The sequence below is a fragment of the Dermochelys coriacea genome, chromosome 11 (assembly GCF_009764565.3).
Source record: "Dermochelys coriacea isolate rDerCor1 chromosome 11, rDerCor1.pri.v4, whole genome shotgun sequence".
Classification (NCBI taxonomy): Eukaryota; Metazoa; Chordata; order Testudines; family Dermochelyidae; genus Dermochelys; species Dermochelys coriacea.
Window position 1 is genome coordinate 13,266,658 of NC_050078.2, and position 18,562 is coordinate 13,285,219.

Genomic DNA, 18,562 nt, shown 5'->3' on the forward strand with positions numbered 1-18,562 from the left:
AAAAACCACTCTGCCTGATCCACACTATCCTTAGCATTGTATTTAAAAAGAAACAACCGCCCTCAAATTTGAGGCAATCACAGCCTGAGCAATCTAAACTTTTGCCTGCCTTTTCTTGTACCAGAGAAAGTGACATCGTAACCACCTTTGACATACACTGAAAGAGTCTATCCGTTCTAAATGTCACTGTAGGGAAGGAATACAGGGTTAGCTCACAGTATATGATTGCTCAGGGCCCAGAGCTTCCAGAACACTCCCTGTCATCTCACTAACAAGCTTCCTTCCTCCTGGCCCAAACCTTGATAGAGTAAATGAAGGGCCCAGCCCCTCTCCCTGTAGTCATAATTCTAACCTGCCTCCTGAAAAAGTCCTTTTGAAACCACCAACCACTCAATAATGACAAGAACTTGGACGACTTTCCTATCTCCGTAATAACAAGTATCCCTGACCTGCCCATATAAAACTTGTGACAAAAGGGCTCTCTGGCTTTAGCACACAACTCCCTACCTAGACTTGTATCTTTCAAACTTCCCTGAACAAGCAGCTCAGAAAATGAGTTAATGCAGTTCCAGGATACGATTCTGGTATACAGCTGCAGCTGAGGAACATATACAATATGGCTGTGGATTTTTTTAATTAACCAAGTGCCCAAACCTTCATAATGACCCCAAAGCAGACCCAGCCACCCACAGTCCTCTGCAATTTGGGAGACCTGGTTCTATTCCCGGTTCAGCCACTGGCCTGTTGGGTGATCTTGGGCAAGTCACATCCCTTCCTGTGTCTTGGTTTCCCAATCTATAAAGTGGAATAGTAAAACTGACCTCCTTTGTAAAGCTAAAGAAACAGAACAGGATTAACACCTTTGCAAAACTATCATGAAAACTTACCTACCCAGCGACAAAACCTACATTCATCTAGTCTTTACCACAATTATAATTTAAAAGTATTGTTTTACTTGCCTGTCAAAAAATCCAGGCAAGTGGCTGAGTAGAATTTTCAAGATTGGATTTACCAGGTGACATTTTACCAAATCATCATATTTAATTCCTGCAAATGATCAACAGAAGTGGACACATCTGACAGGTTTCATAATTTACAGCATGGGTTGGATGCTGTGATAGAACATGTGAACTTGAAGGAGAGCCCTGCAGTGGAATAGAAAGGAGGCATACAGGAAGAGGCCACTTACTTGAAAGACCATTCCAGTGTTGCTGGCTTCACCAACTTCTGAAAGGAAAACACATACCTGTTCTATTTTCAGTCCCTCTCAAAAAACTGTTGGTTCCCAATGGAAGACTTGCATTTGTTTAACTCCATGTCTTGAGAAACAGATTAGACAAAACATCACAGTAGTTACTGTAGGAAACAATCCTCCATTGGCTTAGTGAGGGTGACAGATGAGATCAGTACTAAGTCTTTTCCAGACTCTGATAATAACCAGCCTCCACTTATGTGAGTAGATCACTGGAGTAAAGCTTCAGCACGGTTTATCACATGAAGTAAAAGGAAAATTCCAAGTTAAAGGAACAGGGATTGTATCCCTCTAAACACATGGAGCACCAATTCTGACAGGTCAGGCTGTTAAGGAAGTCATATTAAGAGCAAGATGATTACACTTCTCTGAATAACCATAGCAAATATTAAAGATAGCTTAATGTGTTATTCTCTTTGCAATAATATTGGCTCAGTGAAGAATTAGGGGATATTCGTATTCCAACTTGGTTTGCAACAATTACTACTTATAAAAGAAAACTGGGGTAGATAAATATATATTACATCAAATTATTGACAAATGTCCCTATTTTCAAGATCACAGATCTACACTATTTGACAATATTACATTTAAAGCACGAAAGCAAACAGTCTTAGGCTACCAAGTTCAGATTTAAATGTTGCCTTGTTTCCAATAAATAACTAAAAATAAGTATCACTAAAGTAAGAAAATATAACAGAATACAGAAAACAGATCTGCTGAATAAGGAGGTGTAACTTTCTCAGTCATATTTCAAAGTACGCCCACAATCTAAGATTTGTTTTACACATTTTTAAAATTATGTCTGCAATCATGTTTACATATCTTGTGTGGTTCTTTATACATTGTTTTCTTAAAACGCTATAGGTGTACATTTCAGTAAAATCACAACAGAAGTGATGCACCATATTTATATGTATAGTGTACTCAACCCATATTTATTGGATGCATGTTTCTCGTTGCTTGCACAACCATGTAATGGTGAACTGTCTGAAAGCAATGTGCATAGACTAAAAAGGAGTGGAGTAAGGAGTCATACTAGCTTTAACTCAGAGTTTACATGACTTTGTGTGTTATCTTTACATATACTGTGATATAGATATGAAGTCTACTTATGCAAAGTCGAACAGATTTCCAATCAGCAGATCTATACATTTCTCAAAATGATTTTGTTACTGGAAATGGTCTTATAATTATATACCAAAATCATCAATACTAAAAACATTTCAGTAAAATAATGCCACTAAAAATATGCAAAGTGACTAGAGATTAGCACTAGGGCTTGCTTTTATTTTTGATCACAAGATTTATTCTTCCTTATAAATACACAATGCTATGATTTGCAATTCTTCTGATGGATTCTGCTTCAATGCAGGAAGAATATGCTCTATTAAATTATATATTACACACACTGTGCATTTTTTATCCAATATATTCAAAACTTAAAATTAAAATTTACATTTCTGACATATACAGTTAAACATACTAAGACCTAATTCTCATTTACACTATGGCCTCTTTACAGTGCCATGGTGGTGTAAAGAGCCATTAGTGTACATAAAAATCTATCTCACTTATCTTTTGCTATCCTACTCTACAGTAATGCAATCAACTCAAAATTTCTGAATTAAAATTAGTAGCAAGTGTGGTAATAATGTTCTACATCTATAGGAGGGGAAAAAAACAGGAAATAAGCCCTATGAAAATGTGCAGTACCCCATAATCAAATATTTAAATATTTCATTTACTTGTTAAAGTTATCCACATCATTTCTGGCATACTTAATATATTTCTACATGCCTTTGTCTGCCATGTTAAGAGATCAGATTTTGTCTTAAATCAACTAACATGAAAAATACCGCTAAACAGTTTAATTCATAAAACAGTATTCTATATTTTTATTTTTCAAACAGCCAGTGACCACATTTAAAATGCATCATTTGCAAATATAAATTATCAAACTAATAGATTAATTAAAAATGAAAGCAAATAACGTAATTTCCTTTAGTATCACAATACATAAAAGGGTATTATAAACCCAAAATGGCTAAGTTAACCATAAGAAAACAGTAATGTCAGAAGCAATGAAACCCATTAAGCCACTTAATGAATAAATCAATTCTAAGAATACAATATCATTCACTATGACTATGCATAAAAACCATCTTCCACTGAATTATACAGGCACAACAATCCAATCATTCATGCCATATTTTGTCAAGCAAAATTGAATTTACAATCACAGTCAAATGAATAGGAATAGCAACTGCTAAAGTATTTTAAAAATTGTTTTTAGAAGAGAAATAAAGGCAGAAAAATGATCTTTTAAACTGTATTGTTAATCAAAAAATTCATTTGGCCAAGCCTGCTAACCAAGTAGTTTTATTCTTTTGATTTTAGAGTAACACAATGCACATTTCTTTTTTTAAATTCCCACTCAAGTAAACAAAGCTCCCATTAACTTGAATGGGAGCAAGATCAAACACTAAGAACTAAACAATTCTGGTTAAATAACTTCCCTGCAAAATATTTTTCACCTTTCTGAATGGATTATTAAATTTAAATGCTTAGAGACTGCTTTGAAATGAAATAACCCTTTTATACTTTTTTGTTTGATAACTCTCTCTCGCGCACGCACGCGTGCACACACACACACACACACACACACCCCCCTACACACCTTTGTCCTGAAATCCCTGATCTCACAGGAACTAAGACTCACCTCCTAATTTCTATCAGAAACATAAGGAATTTACAAATTCATACTTTTCAGGTTTATATAAAACCATCTATTACTTATGTACATTTTTTTTTTTACAGACGGAATTTGAGTTTGTTTTTTTTACACAGACAATAAAATGGACGGAGCTGATGGTGTAGGTTAAAAGAATACTGTATTACCACTGAAATAAACCTATTATCCTGCCAAAAACTTAACTATAGGGTGTTGGTCTTTTTTTTATTAGTTGAAATATAAAGAAGGCATATGGACTTCAGGAAAATAACACTGTATCAGAAAATGCACTGTTACAGTGTTCCACTATGTATGTATGTATGTATGTATTCAAAATTATCATATTTCCAGACTCAATTTAGCACTACATAGTATGCCCTTGAAATAAAAGGTCGCCTGTTTTATTTGGATATGAAGTTCCCTTCCAGACAGCATTAAAATAAAGACAAGAGTACACAGACAAAATCCAGTATAATTCATTTCTGACAATGAAAATTCCCTCCATACTGTTGCAAAATTCCTTCTACTGAAACGTTTTGCTACAATAATAAAAAGCATACCTTACATATAAAAGATACCAGTGTACTAAAAGTGACAGAAGTGGACTAGCAAATCCTTCAAAGCACATATTATATAACTGACTAGCATTTAAAAACATTTCTCTTATAAAATGTAGGTCATTTACATTTATAAATCTGTGTTTTTTCTAAAGCAGGGATGACTGTGTCCAAATAGCTATGCCACACTCTATTATCCAATACCTAGTCAGTTCAAACTAAAGTAAGTTTGACCCTTAATAACTGAATAAACCCATCTCATCAGTTGAGAATAGCTCACACTTAAAAAATTAGCACATAAAATGAACATACAACTTGTAGATTCACTATTTAACTGTATATGAATTATGAAGAGAACTATTCCTTTATATTGGAGCCCCAAGTCACATCCCCAGGTCAGTATCAGGACTTAAGGACTCTGAATTAAAGTACAAGAATTGTCAGGAATCAGCACAGAAGCAGAAAAGTATCTCTATTCCTTTAAAACTAAACTTTTGCAGTCTTCCTCATCTCGCAGAAGTGAAGTAAAGCCATTCATTTCTTACTGAAAGCGTGTACAGACGAAGTCATAAATCTAAAGACTGTCTCCTCTGTGACTGAAATTGTGCTGTGTAAACAATGTTATATACTCCAACAGGAGGACAGTTGAATTTATTTATAAAAAATGATTAAGAATATTGATTAACTCAAACAAGGCTATTAACTCCAAAACTATTTTTGGAACTATCCTTATGCTACTTGTAAAGTTAGCACTGTCATGTATTATTGCTTACATACAGTACAACATCATATGCCTTCTAACATAAAGCAGTACTGTGATTAGTTTGTATATATTTACAGCATTTTTTGTGGGGTTTTTTTTTTAAACAAGCTATAAAAACATTACATACTTTACAGACAATACAGATTTCCACATTGGTACTCAATTCAAACAAATGGAATGCATAACAATAATAATCATCATAAAGGAAGACTGACATAAGTCCTTGATTGTCAAGACACATTTATATTTATATATAAACTCTAACTGTGCAGAATCAAAGATTCAATCATACGTACATCCTTATTTGATAAATCATATTTACAGCAAGATATTGCATAAAAAAATAAAATAATGTTGTTTACACAATTTTACCTTTCCATCCATTGGATTAAGGAAAGCAAGAAACAAATCTTAGAAACGTTTGCTTGCCTCAATTTGTGTATCCTAAGAAAAGAAATAGTTTTAAAAAGGAAACATAAGGTTTTTATATGCCGAGTATAACAAAAGCAACTATAAAATTTATTTCCCTGACTTAAAGCAATTTAAAACTGAACAAAAGTTCAAATTTAAACTTAAAAGGTGTATTTCATTAACAGTAATACTTTCTTAGTACATGTTCTTTGCAAAAGTGAATTCTAGTTTAATGTGTTACATGCTTAACATAAACATGCACCAACATAAAATGAATGAACTTTCAAAATTACAAGGCTTCCATTTAGTAGAACTTTTAACACTAATAAAGCATACAATTATTATTTTGCCTCAGTATTAACCACATAATTTGAAAGTCCACATGTGTATTGGTACCAGCTCAAGTACCATAGCACAAGCATATGTCTCCCTGCTAAAGTTCCAAATGTATTCCCAGGAATATTAGGAATTTCCCTGCAATTTGTAATTAATTTAAAAAAAAAAATATAATGAGATAATTCAGTTTGCAAATTTACATACACAGAATAATGCAATACTGCAAAATTCAGAGTAGATTATTTGGGTCATTTTAAAATTTTTGCTGCACATGATGAAAACTTAAAAATATTCAAAACAAGCATGGAATATATTGTTTAATCCAGATTTTTCAGAGGGAAAACCAAACATTTTTGAAAAAAGCCACAGTAGTACCCCATTAATGCGCAGTAATGACTTGGAAAATGACTGAATTACAAATGACTGAATTTTGAGAAGTAGTAAGTAAGCAAGCAAACAAAGGCAAGGATATCACATCACAAAATGTACTTCGTTCATTTATTGCGACAACTGTAGTTAGTTTTCATTATACTACTTCAGAGTATTCTAATAAATGTTCTGTAGTATACTTGGTTGAAGTAATAGTCTTATTAAAGTGAGACCTCACTACAGTACTTTACTATTAATACTTTGCAGAGTGGGGAGAAAGCAGATTGTATGTGTAAGAATTAGGGGGTGCTTTGATTAGCAATCTGCGAATTAAAAAGATTTTATTGTATTTCCCCTTTATCACTGAACTGAGCCCTTTCTCAAAACATTGACAACCTACAATATAAATATAAAAAGTAATAAAAATGTTAAACCACAATGAGTATTTAAGGGTGGTTGTATTTTCTTCTTGCACCATAATTTTCCCATAGGCAACACCAGGAGACACACAGGGCCATGAAAAAATTCATCTTAAAGCCTGATTTAAATTCTTCATATTACTGTTTATAAGACCAGTGTATAGTAGTACACAATGCTATCCTCCTCTTCAAACTTTGTCATTTATGATTAACTCACTCTCATACCAGTACAAGAAAATGTAGATGCTTACTAATATACCATTGCAAATCAATTCCTTCATTAGTAGTTATAATTGTGGTAAAACATAACAAAGGACTAGTGCTAAAAGGGATACTGTCTAGTAATTTAGGCCCAAAATACTATCTATTTAAAATTATTATAATCTGGGAGTACATGCCCTCAATTTTCTAAAATATATATTTTTCATTTATCCTGACTCTGTCACAGAAAAAAACAGCCATAAAAGATCCCACACCTTACACACACACACACACACACACACACACACACACACCTTTCACAACCAATAAAATAATGTAAGAGCTTCTATTGTTGGCTTGCTGGGATGTAAATGCTATTCCCAAAAGTGTGCTAACTTAATGCTGGTAAATGAACAATGTAGTGAATAAAAAGTCATTTTCATTTTTAGTTCCTTCAAATACATAGGGGGCACAGATGAGAATAAACATCTGTCAGATCAAAAGGGGAGAAGCATGTGTGTGTTAGGATGTAAACAATAAAACATGTTGAAGGGAAAAATATTTTTTTAATTGATGAAATTGTTAAAAAATACAGGCTTATCTAAAGAGGGAAATTTACTGGCAGAACAATACTGGTATAACTATAGCAACAAAATCATATTGGAAGAATTCTGCTGGTAAATTTCTCCACGTAGAAAAGGCCTAAATTTCCACTGATTAACTATTAGCATGCCCTCTAACTATCTGTATACGGTAGATCTATAAAATAATCACCCTGGGATAGAGTGGGGACTTTACATCTTGCCCTACGTCAAAGAGCACAACTCTAATACCCCAGGAACACACCAGAGAACGAACTGTGACTCAGAGAACCATAATTCCTCCTCTGGGGAGAAGCAAGTTATTTCACCCTTTGTGTGAAACACCATACTCACCACTATGCACAAAGTTAACTATTCTGGCTAGTGTGCAGAGAGTGGAGCCAAGGTCCCCTCCCCCCTTCTCACAACTGAGTATCAGCAGAGTAGCTCCTGCCCTCTTCAACATAGCCAGTCATCAATCTGGCCAGGGCCTAGTAGGCCTTACTCCCTCTTATTTCCCTGTGTGTCCAACTAAGTGCTGTAATAATCTAGCCCCAAGGGAATTTTCTTAAAACAATGGTAAATAAATGGTCATATATTTGCAATGGTAGGATATTAAACCAAAGATGCCGATGTAGATCTATGGGGACAGTGAAAGCTAGGATGTGATGGAAGTAATATTTAATGGAAATGAGGTATCTGCTTCATGATAGGCTGTTTCTTGTTGTGAGTTAGGTGCCATACACGTAGGTATGTCTATGCAAGTAGGACAGGAGACTCAAACAATAATGTAGAAAAAATTCAAGGGACACAATCAGGTTAAAATATTCTTTTAAAGATGTTTTCTTATGTGTCACTAATATTGTACAATGATTTCGCTTTTCTCCCTGGATGTTTATTCTTCTACTTAACTCAGGGCCAAATCTTCAGACCTGTTACTGTAAGTAAGTGGTAGGGTATATAACCTCTTGCAGCATCATAAAACAGCTGCACATTGGGCCAACAAATCCTAAGAATAGTTAAGGCCATCACAGGGCAATAAGGTCTCACTGTATACAAATGAGTTATGCAGGAAGCTCATGTAAATGATCTCCCTGGCTACTTGAGGTGCAGTCTATGGATTCCAGATGAACTTTCTTCCTAAAATGGGCCCAAGGGAATTACTGCAGCTACAATGATGCAAAACAATAAAATGTGGTTACTATTTTGGGAATGGGTAAGTTGCGCTCTCCCACTCAAGTCTACTGGCTGGGGAGGGTGTTCTTCAGCACGATGGAGCTCAACCTCCTCTCCAAGCTGATGGTTTCATTTGAGAGATGTCCGCCAGGGACAGTGCTGTAAAGGGATGTATGCATCCTTATCTGTATCCCCACTTAATGGTTAATCAACCTACAATGTTAGGTTTAAACTGCCTTAAACTACCTGACGTGTACCCTCTAGGGAAAGGTGCAAAAGAATGAACATAAAGTTCAAAATTGTTAACTTAAACTACACAACACATTTATGTTACTCCAATCTCACCACCTTAAAAATGCACACAGAACTATTTATCGTACCTTACTGTATACTTCAAGCCAAAGTACTATTAAGAAAACATATTCATGGTACAGAGAGAAAGTTTGTAGTTTATTTATACTGTGAAATGCAACAAAAGCTTCTGATCATTCATCTATACTGAAAAAAAATTCTGTTCACTAGCATTAGTCAACAGTTTTGGTTGGTAAAATTGTAATGAACATTGTTCATTAAGAAATCGCTAAAAAGATATGCAATTAGAAGGCCCACTTCTTCAGCTTACTGGGATGCTTTAGTATGTTTAATTATCTGAATTGTCAAAGTTCTAGACAGAGAGAATTAAACCAGTTTTTACAGAAGCTAAGAAATTCCAATCTCATTTTATATTAAAAAATAATAATCAGTGTTGTATCAGATGATAATGATGCTGCCATATTAGACCTAAAAATCTAAAATAGTTTTTATTCTTTGAGAAATCAAAAAATATCAAATAGAATCTAAGTGCTCATTGTTAATCACTGTGAATATGCAGGGTAAAGTACAATTAAGCTTTAAAATCTCGGAATACACAATTTGTGTAAGCTTTATGTAATTGGGAATGTAATCTACAGAGTATTTTAACTAAAACTTCAAAATCTTGATATCTGCATCTGAAAGAATCATAAAAAGTTATGTCTAGGTTCAACTGTACAAAGAAATATGCAACACACTTCAGGACTGAAGTAAATGCATTAGCAGACATGTATTTTGCTAAAAAAGTTTTTAAAGTATTTTAAATTAATTAAACTTTTAAATAATGGAGTTAGTCTGTAAGAATTTATTATTACTTCTTTCCTCCAAAACACAGCTCAGTGTAATGCAAAGCAAAAATAAAGGGCATATGCCATATACTTCATTTTAAGAGAGAGGGAAGAAAAGGTATTTCTATAGAATACCCCACTGTGGTTTAGCCATAATCTCTTGACATTTAAACTTTTAGTTTATTCTGTTTAGTATATTTAGATTCCCTGCTGAAGAGCAATGACTACACTGACAAGCTTAGAAAATGACAACATGACAATTACTGTTCTCCCAAGAATGTACAATGAAACCAAATAGGAAACTATTATGGGAGGAAACCTTACCTTGGGTTTTTTGTTTTGTTTTAAATTTAAGTGTATGTAAAAGAGCAAGTTTCTGGTCTCGAACAAGTGAGTAATAAACTGCCTTTTATAGGGGAGACAACATGTAAGGCAGTTCAATGACTGGTGATTAACCAAAAATGAAGTTATTGATCTTGCTATATCAGCTTACTTTTGTTATAACACAACATTCTTAAAAGCTGTACAGCACTCCATCTTATACAGAGCAACACCACTCTTGACAGATCTGTTCTAAAGTGCCAATATTATTTACAAAGATTTTTTTAGCCAAAAGTCTGGCCCGTTGTGGCATCAGGTGAAGAGGTCATCCCAGCTCTATTATCATTTACATTCACCAAGGGAAATTCAGGGAATTCAGCACTTGTCCCTGGCCCTCGCAGGTTCACCTGTCCGTTGGCAGTGCTAAACTGAGGTGATATTCCAGCTCTTGCTCCATGGTATTGAGCTCTGAAGGGCTGCTCAAAGGAGCTCATTTGATAAGCCTGATGGACAGGCTGTGCCTCTGCTTTCTTCTGAGAAGTCACTTGATCCAAGAAGTCCTGTGTAGAGGAGGAGGAAGAATGATTTGCCTCATCACCTGAAAAGGGAAAAGAGTGCTGGGAATCAGCAACCATTAGTCCAAAATGAGACTTGTCTGGAGTTGTTCTTAATGGAGAGTTCATTCCCGATCGAAAGCTATTGACAGGTATAGAAGCATAGACCTGTTTGTCTATGGAAGAGAATGCTGGCTGGCTTGTAAGAGTCTGGTTATCAGTCACAAAATTAAGGCTTGGGTTGTTCAAATAGGCATCATTTTGGCTAGTTCTGTCCAACGCTTGTTGTAGAAACTTTGAATATTCTTGTAACATACTGGCTTTATCCGATGAGGAAGCTTGAGAGCTTGTTCCAACAGTTTCAGACTGGGTGACCTCAGATACTTCAGAAGAATTGATTGATATACTGGAGGTCACCTCAGTATCCGTCACATTGAAAGATATTTCATGTTGTCCATTAGCCTTGTGGGAATAATGATCTAGTAGGGTTTGAAGCACCTCATCTGGAATGACATTTTTGTCATGGTTACTTTTAATTTCCACATTCAGTGCCTGTGAATCTAATATGGATGCTGTGGTACTTTCATCAATGACACTTGCTACGGCTGCCTGTGTTACTGAAGGTTGAGATGCTATAGTACCTACATTCAGGGCATATTCTCTACTATTATTACTAGCCGCTTGCAGATACCTCTTTTTCTTTAAAAACTGCATTGCATCATCATAATTAGTGCTGCTGTGTACAGGTTTACTGGGTCCTTCCTGTAAAGTATCAACTTGGTCAATGTCAGCATTACCATCTGTGTCCAATAAACCTTGTTTATCCACAAGATCAAAGGCATACTTTGAAACCTTGTTCTCTTCATATGTAGATAAAGGTGAAATGGTCTGACTTTGCTCAAGTGGCTGTTTTAGACTTCTCTTACTATTAACTTTTTTGAGAACCAGTTTAGGTGGGTGTATTTCTCCAGAATTTGCATCTTCTAAGTGTGACCCACTGACAGAAGAATGTGGCATCTCAACAGCATATTCTGCCACCATATATTCATCCTTTACTTTAGCGCTGGCAGAATACAAGGGCAAGAAGTCATTTTTATCCTTCTTCTGTTCTGATTTATCTCCAATTTCCTTGTCCACAGACTTTGCTTTCTCTGTTTTCTGCCTTTTCTTCTTTGGCAAGGAGCTATCTTTCATCGGTGTAGAGAAACCAGGATCTTCCTCAGATGTCAAAAGGCCAACTTTGGTGGCACTTCTATTAGGTTTCTTATCACGGCTCTCATGGCACATACGTTTATGTTTCAACACACGGTCAGTCCTGGAAAAGTACTGTAGAGGATATTTTAAGTTATAGAAAAATATATAAATAAGAAAAGCCAACTTTGATTGTAAGTAATTTACGCATTAATTCACACGCAGTTCAGCCACTTCAACTGAAGGCTGCTCTACAACATGCATCCAGTTTGCATTAGTATAATTTTTTTTACATCAATTTGTAGGCTTGTCAGACTTCAAATCTAGAGAAATTCTTGTGTGTATTACTTTACAATCAGGTTTGTTATTTCAGTTTTTAAAATAATGTGAATTATTTCAATTAACCGTCTTACCTGCAAACAATATTCACACTGGTAAGGCTTCTCTCCACTATGAGTTCTCTTGTGCCTTTCCATATGATACTTCTGTATGAACCTCATACCACATTCATCACAGCGAAATGGTTTTTCACCTAAAAACAGTCATTAAATTAAAATATAGTTTAAACAAAATAAAAACAGAAATACAAAGGGTTATTCCATATGATAACCTTGACAAATATTACTAGCCTCTACTGAAAGTAACGGAGAAGAGGATTTAGTATGCTCCTGTTGAAAAAGCAATCTGTGTTCATTCATATAAGTCTCAATTTTCCCTCGTATTCACTAATATATCAAGAATAATGAAGGAAAGCAAAAAGGGAATTATATACCAAGAAATTCTAATTAAAAAAGGGGAAATTTTAAGTAACCAGTTTCTATTGCCATCTCTGTTCCCTAGGTGCAGATATGTACTGTATATCCAAAGTGTTACTAAGGATTGCATAGGATAGAAAAATATTTTTCAAGATGAATTGTTGCCAAAAATACATATTTAGGACAATGAGAAGACTGTACTGATGACAAGGCCTAAAATCTTTCACTTTTCTTGCACCATTTGACACTATTTTCTAAAAAAGAAATTCAAGTTTTCAAGATGTCAGTGGTTAAAAAAGTTTAAAATATCTGTGTTATTTTCTATAGTTCTCCCTCTTCTTTCTCTCCATATCTGTATGAAAAGCTGAAATAATAGCCCTAAATAATTTAAGAATTTTGGTTTGATTTCTAGAATAGTTCCAATAATAAGTAAAAGGCATGTTCACTTGACCTTTTCTTTTGGTAATTAAATTAAAAACAGCAAATCTCTGTAGCTTTTCATTCTGGCAAATGGAAATGGAAGTCTTTCCCTTTGTCATATTATTCATTTGTTCAGACAACATATTCTGAATGCTATTTCCACTTCTGTGCTACCTATACCGCCCACCTAATTTGTTCTTAATTAAAAATAAACAAAATGTATAAATATCCATTCACATTATAAAGTAACTCAGATTATCTCTCTTTGTTTTAACTTTTGTCCTTTGCTATCTTCATTGTATATGTTTGTCTGATGAAGCCTAAAAAAAATCTACCTGTCTTGCAGAGTGTCTCTCTTTTACAGGAACTCACTGTTATTCAATGGAATTCACATGAAGAGCAGGACATCTCTTGCATTATAGATGTAATATTAAGGCTTCAAGACTGTAGAATAAAGGCAGAAATCTTGTCTTTTTAGTAACTGCAAAACAATCTGCAAAGCTATGGCACTTTAGTGTTTATGAATGAATGAATTAATTACACATATTCCCATATAAACTAGTTTCTTAAGAAGAAAAAATTACTGAGATCCTGGTATTTGTCCAGGGAAAAAGTTCCATCTTTCATAATGGAGAGAGACTGGGGCAAAATTAAATTAAAAAAATAAATTAAACCAGTATCATCAATAGGATATTATAATACAGAGTGGATTCTGTATAGATGTAAAGGTTCTGTATAGATCTCTTCAGGAAACAGGAATTACAGCATCTAGACATAAATAATATATCGCACTCCTATCACTTCTCAATAACCATATCTAAGTCTCTGCATTATCTGGTTATCTTTTTGTTCTCCAATGTCAAACTTATTTATTGTTGATGTGACCGATGGTTCTTTTTTCTGAATATTTATTATGCAATCTTGTGATTTAATGAGATAGAGAACAGGGATTCTGCTGACCGCATCTGCATGGTTTTGGTCCTGGAAACAACGCAATGTTTGTTATTGCGGACAATACTGGCATCCTTCCTTTGTTTCTGGAAGTAAGGTTTAGATTGTTCCACCCTTTCCATCTGAGGTTCTGTGATACTGTGTTATCTGTTCTCATTATTACTAAGTTATGAATTTGATACTCAGAGGTACATTTTCCACTCAATATAGAGGAATTTAACCACATCCCAGTACTAATGTAAATGAGGGTAGCATGGCTAAAGCCTCATATAAGACACATTTATAGTACTGCAATTTTACTTCATTATTACTTAGAATTCCAAATGGATGATGCAAAATTAAAAAAATAAATACTGTATACGTTCTATGTAACCATCCTTCCAATATCCATGTAGTGAACAGATTCTCCATCTACTATAAGTAGCCTACTATTGAAACTTACATTTTAATTATCTGAGTATTATTTATTATTCAGTGATATAATTAGACACACCTACAGTAAAATCATGGAAATTTGATTCATAGAAACTAGAAAAGAAAAGACCTTTTTAGATCATCTATATATTGTCTCTCTTGGTGACCCCATCAGCTACCACGGTTTCATCTCTCACCTTTATGCAGATAGATAGCTTCCAACGCCAGCTACTGAGTCTTGCATCTCCAGCGCTTCTCAGATACCTCCTCTTGGATGGCCTGCTGCCATCTCAAATGTATTCTCTCAAAAACTGAACTTATCTTCCATCCTGAGCTTTCTTTGCTGCTCCTTCCCTGTCTCCCTCTCCCCAGGCTCACAACCTCAGTATCGTCTTTGAGTTCTCTCTTCCTCCTTCCACATCTAGTCTCTTGCTAACCTTTGTTACTTCTTCCTTTTTAATACTATCACCAAAATCTGGTTTACTTCACTACCCACTTGCTCATTACATGTTCATCTCTTGTACTGAATAGCATACATTTCTCCTCTCTGGCCTTCTAGCTTTGTACCTCTCCAACTCCAGTCTACTCAGTTTAGCCATTATTAAAGTTCTCTCTCTCTCTCCACTTTCACTGTAATCAGATCAGTACTTTCACACTTATTTATCTAGGTGTTTATACCACTTTTACCATAGTGTTGTATTTTTGCCTAACCTTCTACCTGCTTCTTGAATCAAGTTCAAGAACTTCACCATTACCTTCAAAGCCCTAAAAATTCGGTCCCATCTATATTTCTGCTCTAGTTTTATACTCCATATCACTCCCATCATTCCCTATCCTGCTTTCAATCCTCTTTCCTTGCTGTTTCCTTTTCCTGTTTCCTACCATTCCCAATTTTGTGCTATCACATTGTCCCTACTTTTGGAACAACTTCCTGCTTCTTGTCTACCAAATGCCCCCCTTACTGTCATTTAAATCCCCCTTTAAAACCTAACTCTGGGGTTGGTGCAAAGGTGGCTTTGCCTCCCACATTTTGGGCCTCCCCAGCCCAAATGGGAACAGCACTAGAGAAAGCTCAAACTTATTTTAGCTTTAACATCCCTGTAGAAGTCATTCTGCCAGCCTGTAAAGGCTGGAGCATAGTGCTCTGTTCACACACCTCTCACCCCCAAGCATGCCCCAGGGGCTGCATAAATGGACTGTTGTAGAGACCTTACACTGCTTTACTCTAACTGGTAGGCCCTCCGTGAGGTGAAATGGGGAAATATGCTGGTAGGTTACTCTCCCAGTTATCTGTCCCCTTTACATCATTTGAAAAGTGTGAATGGGTCAGATCATAAGAGAGAATTTGGGGCCTTTGTGATATACACTAAGTACGCCTTCAAATCTAAACATTATCTCTGTCTAGATTTTGACTGGAAAGAGGAGGAATCTTGATTTGAGGAAACTGTTCCCAAATGAGCTGTTAGATCTCAGAAGATATTATTCAGCAGAGTGGCATAATGTTCTTCCAGATAAAATTAAGAAATACCTTGTGAAGGTGAGTCTGTGAAGTTAATACCACAGTTAACTCTGGTTTAAATCTCTGTAAGGATGAGTATGTTAGAAAAGTATTAAAAATGTATCAGAAAATTCATCTTCTATTCTTAAGATGATCTGATGCCTACTGTAAACCATTTTACAGAGCTGAAATCTGAAGGTAGACTTTTTGTAAAATTCTATCCAACTTTTGAACCAGGACACATTATGTGAATTGATAAGATCATTAAGACACAATCTTCTTCTCTTAAACTAGGGAAAGAGTTGAGGACATATTTTCCTTAATGGGTTACTGAGTGGGAAAAGACTGCATATAGAAGGAATAACTTAAATGGAATGTACAATATATTATGCAGGTTACTGATCTAAGTCATATAAAGGAAAAATCACCTCAGATGTTTTGGTGTTTGTACTGGAAGTCTGTTAATATTAATTCTAAAACTGTATTTATAAAGTGCAGCTACAAAGTGTAGTGAACAGGACGCTTAACAGTTATGCAAGCAAATGCCTAGGAAGAGCTTACAATCTAAACATCTAAAATTTAGACAAAAGAGTAGAAAAGGCAAGCAACATAAAAACAGAGTGATTGAGCAATTATGTTTGGCAGATGTCTTGTTAGTCCCAAGACTGTTTTATCTATTTTTTAAATTTTTTTGTACTCAAAATGTAAAGTGAGCTGGATTAAAGAATTAGGACGTGAGGCAAGAATGCAGAGGTAGGGAGCTGGTGCTGAAAACTGTTTACAAAAGAGAAAGGGAGAATTAGGCAGAAACACTTCCCATGGATTCTCACCCTTTACAGACAAAAAGAATCTATGGCAGTACTGAAGTTGAAGTGCAAGGAAAAGACTTTTTCCCCCCAGAGTAAAATCATGGAGACAGTATTCATCTTCTAACCATAGAAGGTGATCTTAAAATGTAAATTATTTGGAAGATCCCAGTATGCAACTGTTGAACAGCATACCGCAACACTAGACAACAATTTAGGACCAGTGGTGAAGAATAGCATATCTAAATTAAAATACAGAAGGATTTTTAGGTGCGTAGACTGTAAGGAGCCAAACTATAACTGAAGCAGGACACCAAAATCCACAGATTATAAAGCGAGAAAGGACCACTGTGATCATCTAGTCTGACCTCCTGTATAACACAGGCCCATAGATTCTATCACTACAGTTTCTGTTTATTTACTAAATGAGCTTTAGAAAACTTTTTAAGACAACCAAAAAGTTATTTCCTTTTTTTCAAATAAGCCATATAAATATAATAACAACAGCTCACTGGGACTTACTAAGATTTTAAGGCACCCCAGCCCCTACTGACTGCATGGTCAGTAAAGCAGAGAATTACCCCAGTGGAGATTGTCCTAATCACTCATTTAACTGTCATCTGGAAAACACCAGGGTTCTAATAGTTTAAACCAAATCCTCTATTCCAGTTCCAAGAGAAAATTACCAAACTATGCTAAGTTAGTAGGAGGCTGAGGAGAGGGGGAAAATATTTTTCCAAAAGTTCAGGAAACAGTAAGGTTAATTTGTTAAGACTGCAGTTTTTTACTCTTATACACAAAAGACACACCTATGCAAGAGTTGGCATAAAACAAACAAACCAACTCTAAAAGCAACATAGCAGCTTTCTCACTAGGGCTGGAAATGTTGAATTTCAAAAATACTGTACTAATGACATTTACATAATGCTTGTACCTAGCTGCTAATTGGATACATTATCCAGTCTCATTTTCAAAGCCATGTACAGGGAATAATCTGCAGAAAAAATGATTCTGCAAAAAGTGACATTTAAACCCTTTCCTGTCTTTTTTTTTTTTAAAAGGTGTGATCAATTCTTGACAAGATTAATATCTACACAGAGTGAAGGCAGCAGTTTCTCCAGAGTGAAGTTCACCAATTCAGAGCCAGAGGAAAAACTAGGAACAGAGCAAAACCATTGGACAGAAAAAGAACATTGGACTCTTCTGTGGCTGACTGGCCAAAGGAAACCTACCAAGTCTGGATTCATGGCAACATAAGACACAAATCCCATTAACAACAGGGTACTTGTGCATGTAACTCCCTGTACACTACTCAAAAATTCATTTTGCAGAGTTTTTAACTTTCTCAACTTTCATACACACACCTTCACATTAGTAGCATTCATATCCATTTAAATGCTACAGCCAAGAAACACTGCACATTCACCAACTCTGCTTTTCTGTAAAAGAGACTGAGAAATTGGCATCCAGTCCAAAAGGACCATATCACAAAATATTTAGAGGGATTGAAAGGCCATGCACCAAAATGCCAAAAACCCAATAAAGCCAAATCTGTTAGAGAATGTGATTTTGAACATTGCAATAAGACAAAAATAAACAAATATGCATAAACTCTCATTTGTTTTAAAATTTGGGCCTTATTTGACTCTCTCTCTCTCTCTCTCTATACACACACACACACACACACACACACACACACACACAAAATATATTA

At 35.2% G+C, this 18,562-nt stretch overlaps 1 protein-coding gene across 4 annotated transcripts in view; it reads right to left on the reverse strand.

Moving 5' to 3' along the window:
* Positions 1 to 3,126: 3,126 nt before the first annotated feature.
* Positions 3,127 to 18,562, reverse strand: part of ZNF148 (zinc finger protein 148) — a 52,073-nt gene continuing 36,637 nt past the window's right edge. For 2 of the 4 annotated variants that reach the window (XM_043504964.1, XM_038421652.2), the window contains 2 exons: positions 12,418 to 12,536; positions 3,127 to 12,139 (listed from right to left, as the gene is read on the reverse strand). In XM_043504964.1, the coding sequence (XP_043360899.1) occupies positions 10,544 to 12,139; positions 12,418 to 12,536 (1,715 nt within the window). In that variant the 3' untranslated portion in view covers positions 3,127 to 10,543. Of the gene's footprint in view, positions 12,140 to 12,417; positions 16,088 to 16,360; positions 18,004 to 18,562 lie in introns of those variants that run through there. The other 2 variants (XM_043504965.1, XM_043504966.1) reach the window with 2 other exon arrangements.